The 13,587-nt window shown below is 46.1% G+C and overlaps 1 protein-coding gene across 1 annotated transcript in view; it reads right to left on the reverse strand.

Moving 5' to 3' along the window:
- cfap44 (cilia and flagella associated protein 44) overlaps positions 1-12,033 on the reverse strand; it is a 206,854-nt gene extending 194,821 nt beyond the window's left edge. Inside the window, exons 1-7 of the mRNA XM_079877906.1 lie at positions 11,956-12,033; positions 11,469-11,628; positions 10,421-10,583; positions 1,364-1,466; positions 1,030-1,246; positions 382-496; positions 90-254 (exon numbers count right to left, since the gene is read on the reverse strand). Of these exons, the coding sequence (XP_079734032.1) occupies positions 90-254; positions 382-496; positions 1,030-1,246; positions 1,364-1,466; positions 10,421-10,583; positions 11,469-11,628; positions 11,956-11,995 (963 nt within the window). The 5' untranslated portion in view covers positions 11,996-12,033. The remainder of the gene's footprint in view (positions 1-89; positions 255-381; positions 497-1,029; positions 1,247-1,363; positions 1,467-10,420; positions 10,584-11,468; positions 11,629-11,955) is intronic.
- Positions 12,034-13,587: the final 1,554 nt, after the last annotated feature.

Consider the following 13,587-nt stretch of genomic DNA (forward strand, 5'->3'; position numbering starts at 1 on the left):
AAATGAATTTGTTTCAAATAAGTTTACACTTTTTAGCAACAGCAAAAACCAGTAAAGTAGCATAATCTCACTAAGTAACCTGTACTTACTCTGACGACACCATCAGATCCTATAGTCATTAGTTCTCCCTCATCCATATTAAACTGGTAAATGGTTCCGCTATGACACGTGCGTCTACCTTTACGGCATATTTCCACCTTTATCAGACCCCCCTCCCAAAGGAGCATATTACCCCACTCTGATCCTGACACAACCTGGGAGAGAGAGAAAGAAAGAATCCATTTCTTCAAGAAATTGAAGAACTTTTACTTTTAATTTCATTTAAAAGTCTGTAGGTTTGTGCGTGTGAACATGCAAAATGTAAGAAGGTGCTGAAAAAACCTTTCCATCAGGAAGCTCCACATATCCTTCTATATCTGTTACAGTTGTTTTTCCAAAACTTCCAAGCAACCCTTGCAACTTTAAACCAGTGAAGGTACTGGCCATTTTCCAGAATCTAAAAAACATTAAACCCAAAATCTCTAAGCACATATATAGACTGTTCGAACGTTTAGGGTCGGTAAGATCTTATTGAAAAAGTCTCTTTTGCTCACTAAGGCTGCATTTATTTGGTCAGAAACACAGTAAAAACAGTAATATTGTGTAATACTATTTTATAATAACTGTTTTCTTTTTTCTTTTTAATCCTGTAATGGCAAATCAGAATTTTCAGCATCATTACTCCAGTCTTCAGTGTCACATGACCCTTCAGAAATCATTCTAATGCTGATTTGCTGCTCAAGAAACCTTTGTTTTTATTCTCACTGTTGAAAGCAGGAGTGTAACAATGATCCTGACACAACAATGTCTTTGAATTCATTTTAAAGTAAGCAAAAAGTACAAATAAAAAAAAATGTACTGACCCCAAACCCTTGAACGGTAGTGTATAAATATTATTTCTTAACATACAAAAAGCATCTTTTAAAAAGATGTTTTTAAAAAATGTTTTAAATGCAAATTCATAAGTGGATAAATTATAGTAATACAGACCTAATGTGCCCAGAGCCAGAAGTAGTGAGCTGTCCGACACAGTCGGGCGAAAAGGTGGCCCTGTAGACGTCCTGAGCAAAAGCTTTATTGCACAGCGTCACTTGTTCTTGCCTCCAGTCCCAGAGTGTAAGCATGTAGTCTGGAGCACCACCCACACTGGCCAGTAGAGAGCCATCCCGATTAAAATCCACATAGCTATATGTGCTGCCTGTGCCACCTTCATATTAAACACAACAAACTAAAATGATGTATGTATGATTCTGTCTCAAATCACATCTTGTTCAAATTTAAGTTCTACTTTTGTAAGACATTTGACCTGCCACTGATGACCTACCTCTGAGGATCCTGTAAGGCCGCAAGGATGGGTACTCATATATGATGATATTAGGCTGACGGCCTTTCTCTGCCACTGCGAAATATTGCTTACTTGGATGAGTCTTTGAAGAGACAAAAGGAGATATTAGGTCTTCAGGTCCACACAAATCTGTAGGCTATATAACCCCATAATTGTGCATAATAATCTACGTGCATACAATAGAGTGTAAAATGAATGATGAATAAATGTGTCTGAGCCTGTAAAAAGTAAGAGCTATGACTTTCCTCATGTTGCTCATATGTCAAGGCCATTCTTTGTTGTTGTTGGTATTTGGTATTTAGGGGTTCAAGCGCATAGTTGGTGTACTTGGCGTTATGACATGCAAAAAACATAAAAATGTCATGCTCTGTCTTTGTCCAAGGTGCCAAGACTGCCTTTGAGGACATTCACGTATCTCGAAAAACGCGGTTGGCGGCGGCCAATGAATTTTGAGCAGCTATCAGACAAGGTTAACGGAGGCCGATTCAGATCTAAACTCGCTGGGCCTGTTTGACTCACGACCCTAGAGGCCTGTAAGAAATTTGAAAGAAATCGGCCACTGGGGCCCTGTCCCAAATGGCACCCTAAGCACTCGCGATCATCCTCTGAGTCTGCACTTTCGTGACGTAACGGCGCTTTGACTGTCAGAAGAAGTCTACTGCGGAGCTCACATCAGTGCGGGCTTGGCAAAAGTGCACATCGAGGGCGCAAATCGAGGTGCTCGTGAGCACCCTTCTGAGACCTAAAATGACAAATGGAACACCCTACGGTCTCATGGACTTAACGGACATGTGCACGCAGCAGCCATTGTAAGTCCACAAGACTGAAAGTGCATATGAAGTGTGCCATTTGGGACAGGGCCTAGGAGGGGTGCCTTTACGCTTTTCACGTGCCTAAGGGATTGTATACCACGAGATTTTTCGCCCACGCCCACGACATTCATACCGCATGGTAGAACTCCTCATTCTGAGCAACTTTGCCTTTAGAACCGCCGCTGTCAATAGAATTGTTCGTTAAATACCTGTATTGGAGATTATTTCAAAAAACAACTTTCGTGAACTAGTCCTAGGTTTTTGGCTCAACCTCAATAAAACCACTGTGGCACAATTTACGGAACTCTCTAGGTCAATAGTGATCAAAAAAATGTGAACTTTGGCCTTTGGATAGCTATAGCTGGGTCCTTAAGAAAACAGGCATGGCAGTACGTCTCGGTTACGTATGTAACCCTCGTTCCCTGAGTAGGGAACGGAGACGTTACGTCGGATGACGACGAATGGGGTTTCGCTTAGAAAGCCTATCATCTTCGAGTATATAAAACGAGCCAATGGCAATGAAATGCCATGGGTCTGCGGAATTTGCATAGCGTATCTCCGCCCCATCCTGGGGGTATATAAGGAAGTACGCCGGCAACATGCAGATATGTTTCTTCGCTGAGGAGCCGAGACTGAACTCAGGCGTTCCAGCGGTACAGCGGAAGTGGCAGGGAGACGTAACGTCTCCGTTCCCTACTCAGGGAACGAGGGTTACATACGTAACCGAGACGTTCCCTTTCGTTGTCACTCCGAGTTACGTCGGATGACGACGAATGGGGTTCCCAGTGTAATCACGCCACCTCTCGACTGTCTTCCAGTGCCCTGCGTAAGTCTGAGCTCCCTGTCGTGAGACTGGCACGGACGAAGGACTCCTACTTAACACAGGAATACCAAGGTACACTGGGAAGCATATCACAGTGGAAATATGCAATCATGCCCAACCCGAAGGGGGGGACTTGGAATACACATATGACCCGAAGGGCTGCATACGGAGTAACACTGGGGTGTCCAGCCGCAGGTGGAATATTTCAACCCCAGGGGTGGCAAGGTGGCTTGCCAAGGGAAAGACACATGCTCAAGAGGCTTACAGTGGAAATACACATGTGGGGGTCGCCCGGAGGGGAACCATGCACATAGAGGCACCTAGCCAAGCGCGAAAGCTGCCGGTGGCATAACTCTGGCGTTGACGTCGTCAGTGCTGGAGGAGACTCAGGGCTTATTAGGCTCACCTGAGGAAATATCGCACGTATCCCGTCCGTAGAGAGGAATGGCGAGCAAGCGAAGACACCTGAGCAGAATCTAGTACCGGCTAGTTGAGGCGAGTACATGAGAAGAAACTGGCTCCACTCGGAGATTGTAGAATCTCGCGAATGTGTTAGGTGTCGCCCAGCCTGCAGCTCTGCAGATGTCTGTTAGCGAGGCGCCATGCGCTAGAGCCCAAGAGGATGCCACACTCCGAGTGGAGTGGGCCGTCACACCAAGGGGGCATGGTCGACCTTGCTGCTGGTAAGCCAAAGCAATGGCGTTCACTATCCAGTGAGACAACCTTTGTTTGGAGAGAGTCTTTCCCTTCAGCTTCCCACCATGACAGACAAAGAGCTGGTCTGAGGTCCTGAAACACTGCGTTCTGTCTACGTAAGCACGGAGTGCGCGTACTGGACAGAGCAGTGCCAAGGCTGGGTCTGCCTCCTCCAAAGGCAGCGCTTACAGGTTCACCACCTGGTCTCGAAAGGGTGTGGTGGGAACCTTGGGCACATATCCAGGCCGGGGTCTCAGGATCATGTGAGAGTTAGCCGGCCCGAATTCCAGGCACGCTTCGTCAACCGAAAATGCCTGCAGGTCCCCTACCCTCTTGATGGAGGCCAATGCAACCAGGAGCGCTGTCTTCATTGACAGAAACTTAAGCTCCACTGATTGCAGAGGCTCAAAGGGAGCACTCTGCAGGGCAGTTAAAACCACTGAGAGGTCCCAAGAGGGTACGAGGGGAGGACGAGGAGGATTCAGTCTCCTCGCTCCCCTCAGGAACCTGACGATCAGGTCGTACTTTCCCAAGGACTTACCATCAACTGCGTCGTGATGTGCGGCGATGGCGGCAACATACACTTTCAGGGTGGAGGGAGACAGCCTTCGCTCCAACCCTTCTTGCAGGAAGGAAAGCACGACACTGATGGGGCATTTCGTGGGTTCTAGATTTTTAGAAGAACACCAGTTGACGAAGAGGTTCCACTTCAACGCATAGACATGTCTCGTGGACGATGCTCTAGCGGAAGTGATGGTAGCCACCACCGCTGGTGGTAGGGTACTCAAACCTACCTCGTCCCGTCCAGGAGCCACACGTGGAGGTTCCACAGATCGGGACGAGGGTGCCATAAGGTGCCCCGTCCCTAAGAAAGCAGGTCCTTCCTCAGGGGAATAGGCCAGGGAGGTGCTGTCGCGAGGAGTACTAGTTCTGGGAACCAGGTGCGGTTGTGCCCCGCGGCCAGCTGTGCGCCAGTGCATCCGTGCCGAGCGTGCCCTCGGTCAGGGAATAAAACAGGTCGCAGTGGGACGAGTCATGGGAGGCAAACAGGTCTACCTGTGCGTCCCCGAACTGATCCCAAATCAGCTGAACCGTCTGGGGATGGAGTCTCCATTCTCCAGCGAGAGGTCGAAGCCGAGACAGCTTGTCGGCTGCCTGGTTCAGGTCTCCCGGGATATAAATGGCTCGAAGCGACCTCGGATGCGTCTGACTCCATATGAGGAGGTGGCGGGCGATTTGCGACATACGGCGGGAGCGTAGACCACCTTGACGGTTGATGTACGCTACTGTGGCGGTATTGTCTGATCGGACTAGTACGTGTTGACCCCTGAGCAACGCACGAAAGCGGTGCAGGGCAAGGCGTACAGCCAGCAACTCGAGGCAATTGACATGCCAAAGGCGCTGGGGTCCTGTCCAGGAGCCCGCGGCAGCATGTCCATTGCACATGGCACCCCAACCCGTGGCGGAGGCATCTGTTGATACAACAACATGCCTGGAAGCTCGTTCTAAGGGAACTCCGGCCCGTAGAAAATTGAGGTTCGACCACGGGGGGAAGTCTGACGGCAGGTCGGAGTCACTGGGACTCGGAGCGTGCCGTGTTGCCATGCCCACCTCGGGACTCGATCGCGAAGCCAAAGCTGAAGCGGTCTCATATGAAGCAAACCGAGCGGCGTTACTGCGGCTGCGGATGCCATATGCCCCAGGAGCCTCTGAAAAAGTTTCAGTGGGACCGCACTCTTGCCCTCGACCTGACGAAGACAAGTCAGCAGTGACTGCACGCGCTCGCTCGTAAGCTGCGCGCACATGGCGACCGAGTCGATTTCCATACCGAGAAAAGAGATCCTCTGCACTGGGCAGAGTTTGCTCTTCTCCCAGTTGACCCGAAGGCCCAGACGAGCTAGGTGCCGGAGCACAAGGTCCCTGTGTTCGCAAACCTGGTCTCGAGAGTGAGATAGGATCAGCCAGTCTCGTAGGGGAACAAGGGCTGCCTCGACGACCTTCGTGAAGACGCGAGGAGACAGGGCTAGCCCGAAAGGGAGAACCGCGTACTGGTATGCCTGCCCCTCGAAAGCAAACCGAAGAAACGGTCTGTGTCGAGGAAGAATGGAGACATGGAAGTAGGCGTCCTTCAGGTCGATCGCTGCAAACCAATCCTGTGGCCGTACGCATTCGAAAAGGCGTTTGGCCGTGAGCATCTTGAACGGCAGCCTGTGAAGGGAGCGGTTCAAGACGTGCAGGTCCAGGATAGGTCGTAACCCACCGGATTTCTTCGGTACAATGATAGGTCGTAACCCACCGGATTTCTTCGGTACAATGAAGTAAGGGCTGTAGAAGCCGGACCTCATTTCGGCTGGAGGGACAGTCTCGATCGCACCCTTCGCCAGTAGGGTGGCGACCTCCGCTCTCATGACAGGGGCATTGCCACCGACCATTGTGAAGCGGACTCCCCTGAAGCGGGGAGGAGACCACGCGAACTGAATCGCGTAGCCGAGCCTGATGGTCCTCGCGACCCAGCGGGACAGAGGCATGGGTGGCATAGCGGCCCGGTGCGGGGGCACGGTCATTAGCCGCGTCCTGCCAGAGGAGGCCAGGGGAGGACCAGCGTCCCACGGGGGCGTGCTCTGGCAGGGGTCTGGCGACAGAGGGGGACGAGAGTGGCGGGGCTCATGAGCGGCGCGCACTGTCATCTGAGAACTCTGTGTGCTCAGAGATGGGAGAGTGAGTTCTTTCTTTAACCATTTTAGGGTGCTGCCCGTCGTGGGACGAGCAGCGGGAATGGGACAACCAAGGATTCTCCCCCGGCCCTCCACCGGGGGAAGGAGCGGCCCTGCTACCGTCTCCTGAAAAGAACTCAGTGCCATCTCTGAGCAGCCCGTCTCAGGAGCGCCGCTTGGCCTGGCGTTTAGCGGGGCGCGGGGCGGGAGAGGGCTGTGGCGCCTTCCTGCGGCTTCCTCCACGACGCGGGCCGGAGGCAGATGACTGCTGAGGCCGGTCGGGAGGGGCGGGAGCCACAGGAAGGCGCCCTCGGCGGCAAGCAGGCTGAGGCACCTGTGCCGACGACTGCGCTGCCGAAGCAGCGGGCCGCCGGGGCAGGACATGTTTTAGAGCCTCAGTCTGCTTCTGGGCAGTCGAGAACTGCTGGGCAAAGTCCTCGACTGCGCCGCCGAAGAGGCCAGCCTGGGATATGGGGGTGTCGAGGAACCGGGTCCGCTCGGCCTCCCGCATATCAGCCAGGTTAAGCCAAAGGTGTCGTTCCTGGACCACACATGTGGACATCACCTGACCCAGCGAGCGTGCGGTCACCTTCGTCGCCCGGAGAGTGAGGTCGGTGGCGGCACGCAACTCATCGAAGAGTGCTGGGTCAGTCCTCCCCTCGTGCATGTCACGTAAAAACTGGGCCTGGTAGACCTGCAGTGTCGCCATGGCATGCAGTGAGGAGGCTGCCTGCCCCGCAGCTCTGTAGGCCTTCGCCACGAGGGTGGAGGAGAACCTACAGGCCTTGGAGGGGTGCTTTGGGTTGCCACGGGAAGAAGCACTCTGAGGACACAGTTGCATCGCAACAGAGCGTTCAACCTGGGGAACCCCAGTGCACCCTTTGGCAGCCCCCTGATCGAGAGGAGGAAAGGCGGAGGAGGTCGCCGAGCGATCACGGGAAGACAATGGTGCCTTCCAGGACCTCGTGACCTCCTCATGCACATCCGGGAAGAAAGGTATTGGGGTTGGGCGGCGACGAGGGTCAGCGGCCGCTCCCAAAAACCAATCATCCAGCCGCGAGCGCACCGGACCAGGTGGCGGGGACCACTCAAGACCAATGGCCGCGGCTGCCCGGGAAAGCATGGCCGTCAACTCGGGATCAGACTCGGGCCATGCTGGCACACCCAAGGGTGGCAGCACAGCCGAATCGTCACTTCCCAAGGACTCCTGCCCACCTTGTGATGCAGCGATCGACATACGGTCCTCCTCTGGAGTGCCAAATGAGACATGCGGCAAGTCAGTGGACTGTACTGCAGGCTCATTTGGAACACTCGCGGGTTGCACAGTGCTAGAGGGCGGTGTGGAGCGTGGAATAGTCGGCGCTTTGTTCCACACCGTAACCCTCAGGTCACCCTGGCCGCCAGCCGAAGTACCAGCTCTCGTGGAGCTCGTAGATCGGGGTGCGGGTGAGGGGACTCTACCACGAAGGTCATTGAGTCTCGACCGCAACCGTGCGATGGGCATGTTCCCGCAATGGGAACATGACTCATCCACAAACGCTGCCTTAGCGTGCTCGACACCCAGACACACAAGGCAGCGATTGTGCCCATCAGAGTCAGACACATATAGACCGCAACCAGAAATACACGGGCGAGGCATCTTTAAAAAGACGTGCCGCGTGCAATGCTCTTTTGTGAAAGGAGATTTCTCCACAAATGCTGAAGCGACCAGGGAGAGAACACACACACTCTGGCAAATCACTGCACAGATAAGCAGGGAATGTGCACTCGCTGGAACTCGCTGTCACACCAACACTTGGAGAGAGGCTCGTCTCGAAGAGAATGAAGAGATAACTCAGAATTTGGCTGTGGAGTGAAGAATCAACTTGGCTCCTCAGCGAAAACATATCTGCATGTTGCCGGCGTACTTCCTTATATACCCCCAGGATGGGGCGGAGATACGCTATGCAAATTCCACAGACCCATGGCATTTCATTGCCATTGGCTCGTTTTATATACTCGAAGATGATAGGCTTTCTAAGCGAAACCCCATTCGTCGTCATCCGACGTAACTCGGAGTGACAACGAAAGGGAACTCTGCATTAGGTGAGCACATGTGGCACATGATTCTAAAGTAGCATGCAAACTTTTATGGAGATCGGCCCATAGGTGGGGCCATAACTGTTGAAAAGCTTTAAAAACCATATATTTAGTATGGTAAATTGCCTGTATTGGCTGTAAATGGCCTTTTTCATCTATGATTGAGATGGTTACAGGCTTGCTAAATGAAACTTAATACCTTTTTTACGCATATGATTAAAGGCCTTTTGGCAATTGGCAATTGAACCCCGATAATTGCTGCTCGCAGCTATATTGACTTCTCCCTTTTGACTCCAAATCAATCTGGATTTAGACCTAATCACTCTACAACAACTGCCCTTACAACATTTACCAATGATATTTTTTCTGCACAAGACAACAATAGGTCTACTGGTGCAATTTTTATTGACCTCACTAAGGCATTTGACATGGTTAATCATTATATTCTTCTAGACAAACTATATGCTATTGGTCTTTCCAAATCAGCTGTTCTCTGGTTCAATTCATATCTTCATTACAGACGTCAATGTGTGTATCTGAATGTTTCTTTTTCAAAACCTAGAATAATGGAAACGGGTGTCCCTCAGGGTTCTTCTCTAGGGCCACTTTTATTTTCCATTTTCATAAATGAGCTCCCTAAATTTAGCTTAGACTGTCAGATTCATCTATATGCAGATGATACAGTTATATACACATCCAAACCCGATATATCCGAGATTCAAACCTCACTTCAATTTGATTTTAATCGTATCCAAACATGGTTCTCTTCTAATCTGCTTCTGTTGAATAAAAAGAAGTCTTATAGCATGCTTTTCGCAACCAGATCCACACACCATAAACAAAATAATTCTCTTGAGGTTCAATTCCTAGATGGTACACCTCTAGAGAATGTTGAGGAGTTTAAATATCTGGGCCTTTGGCTCGACTCCCAACTTACCTTTAGACCACATATTGATTCCATTATAAAAAAAAAAACTGTAGATTAAGACTGTTATACCGTTCAATTAATTGTTTTACAAAACAGATCAGATTAAAAATTATTACTCAACTAATATTGCCTATAATTGACTATGCGGATGTTGTTTACCAGAACACAGCCAAAACCAACCTCAAATCTTTGGATGTGTCTTATAATAGTCTCTGCAGATTTATTTTAAGGTGTCCATTTAGAACCCATCACTGCCAAATGTATATGTCACTGAACCTTCTTTCATTAAATGCGAGACGACAGTTTCACTGGTTGCAGTTTGTACATAAATGTATTTTTTCAAACTACCCATCTTATCTGAAACAACACTTGATTCTTTATCAATCATCTTACAGCTTAAGAGACACTGACCATCTTTTCTTTTTTGTACCACATATATCCAAAGAAATTGGGAGGAGAGCTTTTAAATTTAAGGCACCATCCGACTGGAATAGTTTACCTGGGTCTCTAAGATCTATCTCCTCCTTTCATCAATTCAAGATGTCTCTCCTTAACTACTTGTATACAAGCTGCAACTGTTTTTCTCTTGCCTAATATTTTCTCATATGTGCATGTACAGTATATGTTTATGTATGTATATATGTATGTATATGTATATGAGTGTATGTTTATATGGGAACATATATATATATATATATATGTATGTCTATACGAAAGTCCTTAACTGTTGAATACCTAGTGGTTGGTATTGGGAGGGTATGGGTGGTTTTGGTGTGAGGGAGAGCTTTTGTATTTTGTATCTTGTCTTTTGTTTGTCTGTATGTATGTATACCTGTTAAGTATGTTTTTCTTTTCTTTCTGAGGCCCCCTCGAAAACGAGATGTTACATCTCAAGGGGTTTCCTCTTAATAATAATAATAATATTTTAACTTGCTCTTGCATTTCTATTCACATACAGTCACCGAAATAACAGTATTAATGTACCATGATGGCACCAATGCCGCCCCCGCTGCTAGAGCGGATATAACACTGCTCTTTGGTGTGCACATCCAATAGGATGAGCAGATTTCCGGCTATGAAGGCCAACGTATGCTCATCCAATAGCTGTAGGTTTCCTCTCCGCCCACAGTCATAGCCAAACGAATGTCTGGGCTCAGTTTAAGAAGCAAATTAAATGAACAGATAGTCTTCCCGAGACAACAAACTTTTTATATATATAATAATCAAGATTTGAAATTTTTTAAAGAAGTCTCTTAAACTTACCAAGGCTGCATTTATTTGATCAATTATTCCTGTGATGGCAAAGCTGAAATTTCAGCAGCCATTACTTACATAGTCTTTAGTGTCACACAATCCTTCAGAAATGATCAATTATTACTCGTGCTCAATTATTATTAATGGTTCTTATAATTATTAACACTAAAAAGTTTTTGCTGCATAATATTTTTTTAGAAACTGAATGAATAGAATGTTCAATGTATAGAAAGTTCAATGAATAGCATTTATTTTAAATAAAAATCTTTCATAACACATTATAAATATCTACTGTCGCATTTAATCAATTGAATTTGTCCTTGGTGAATAAAAGTATACTTTTTTTTTATCTTACTTACCCAATACTTTTGAATGGTAGTGTACTGCGGTTTCCACAAAAATATTAAGCAGTTCCAACTGCTTTCAGCATTGATAATAATAAGAAATGTTTCTTGAGCAGCAAATCAGCACATTAGAATGATTTCTGAAGGATCGTTTCACACTGAAGACTGGAGTAATGATGCTGAAAATTCAGATTTGTCATCACAGGAATAAATTACATTTTAAAAACACATTCAAATAGATTATATATATATATATATATATAATATTTCACAATATTACTGTTTTTACAGCATTTTAATCAAATAATGCAGCCTCGGTGTGGAGAAACGTTTTTCAAAAACATTTAAAAAATCGTAATTATTTCACACTTTTGACTGGTAGCATAAATAGTAATATAGTATATATTTTATTTAGTGTTAATTGCTGTGGATACGAGAGGTGCAGTAGGTTCTGTGGGATGTTGGAGTCTGCAGTGATGAAGGGTCTGGAGCACAGTTCCTCATAGCTGTAATACATATCATGTGGTATTAACTCCTTGTGCTCTTCCTCGTTGTTTCCATCACACTCTTCAACCACCAAAACATCTGCCTGCTCTGAAATTAAAATGCCAGTAAACATGAAAATGTAAATTGTGTTTTGGTCACACTGAGAAAATATGCATGATGAATGTTCTAATATGTCTGCATGAAATTTTGCTAAACAATTTTTATATTTTTTTTACATGACAATAGCCTAATTGTTTGTTACTGTTAGGCAAACAGCTGTCAAGTTTGTTTACTGCTGAGTGATAACCTAAAGTTAAAGAGTTGTTTTTTTAATCAAAATTACATAAGAATTGCGTTTAAACGACAAACGAACAATACGCGTTTCGCAAACACATGGTTTTGTGTCAAAATGAAGCATTAAAAGTGTTATTTCACCTTGTAAAGTAACATCACGTAGCGTCTCAGAAGCGTCCATCTTCGTGTGACGGCGTTGCTAAGCAACCGTACACTCCGTGCAATTTTAACTGGGAATTGTAGTCCATTGTAATTGCAACGAGGCCAAGTAGGTTTCCGTTGTGACAACTTGTGAACGTCACCGTATTAATCATATATATATTTTAATAATAGTGGAAGTGTTAGCCGTTAGTCTCTCTTTCTCTTCTACAAACCAGTGTGTTTATGATTAGGATACAAATATTATCACAAATAACAAAAAAAAAATGCAATATCAAGCAGCATAATAACAGCTAAAATAACTGCGATGAGAACTGAAACCTCGACACAATCAAGATACACTGGCCGCGCCTCCTCTTACGTAGAAAATTCTGCAGAGATGCCACTAGATGGCAGTACAGCACAGTGGTCAGCTCTACTAGACTAGGTCATGAGATAAGGCGCTACAGCAGACTAATAGGATCATGTATGTTGATACAAGATTGATTGAAATTGACGCATAAACAATGTCTGAAATACAATGAAAGAAAGGCAAAAAAGCTGGCATACAAGCACACTCTTTTAAAATATGAGCAAACTCACCTGCTCATACAAAAACTGTTCATCACTCAGCAGTGACTTACAAGCCTGAACACACTCACATAAACATACTGTCCCCATTTCTAACAGCCATAAACAATCCACCCACGCACATCTCTCACACACTACTAGGACAACACCTGAACCGGCCTTCGTACACATTTGCTTCTTTAATTTAATCCCTCTTGTTGCTCCTAAAGTAGAATGACAGGAAGTCAGCATCACATGACAGACCCCTTTGTATGTGAGTGCATTTACTTAAAGACAAGAAACAGCACATCTTTGAAAGACTGCAAACACACATAAACAAAAGAAATAACTGGAAAATGGCCAGTAAAATCTACTACAGAGGGGTAGTTTAATCTTAAAGTCACCATGAAATCAAGTTCCGCCCTACATTTTTTCTTGTTTGAGAAGCTGTTTCACTCAGGCTGCATCACTATAGGGAAGAAAAGACTATCACTTCTTTCATGGTGGCATTAAAGGGATAGTTCACACAAAATGAACATTCTCTCATCATTTGCTCACCCTCATGTACATACAACTGTTTTTAGCTATAAAGGTGTTCTGAAACCATATGATAGTTGTGTAAGGAAGGAACAGACTGAAAATATCACTTGATGACCACCATTTACACATGCACAGTATAAAATTCAGTATTTAAAATTAGGTAGCCTATACATTTTTATATTTTTTTATTTATTTATCCTTTATTTATATAGTGAATAATACTAGGCCTATTATAATGTATTAGGCCTAACTGTGCTGGACAATAATATATACATATATATTATGACTATAATATATAAGTATAGTCTATGAGACCTTATTCGCCAGAGAAACAAGGGCACAGCCATTTTTAGAATATTGTCTTTGAACTTCCATTTTTGCGGTCGCTCTGTATATTTCTATGGCATTACTGTCCAGGAGTAATTAGCTTTTGAAGCGGATTTACTTAGTGTAAAGTTAACGAAAGTGATCATGAGGTTTGTAATGTTTAAAGCAGATGTCTTAAAATGTCAGTAGACCGGGAAG

Source organism: Squalius cephalus (assembly GCF_949319135.1).
Source record: "Squalius cephalus genome assembly, chromosome: 8".
In the NCBI taxonomy this organism is placed as follows: Eukaryota; Metazoa; Chordata; class Actinopteri; order Cypriniformes; family Leuciscidae; genus Squalius; species Squalius cephalus.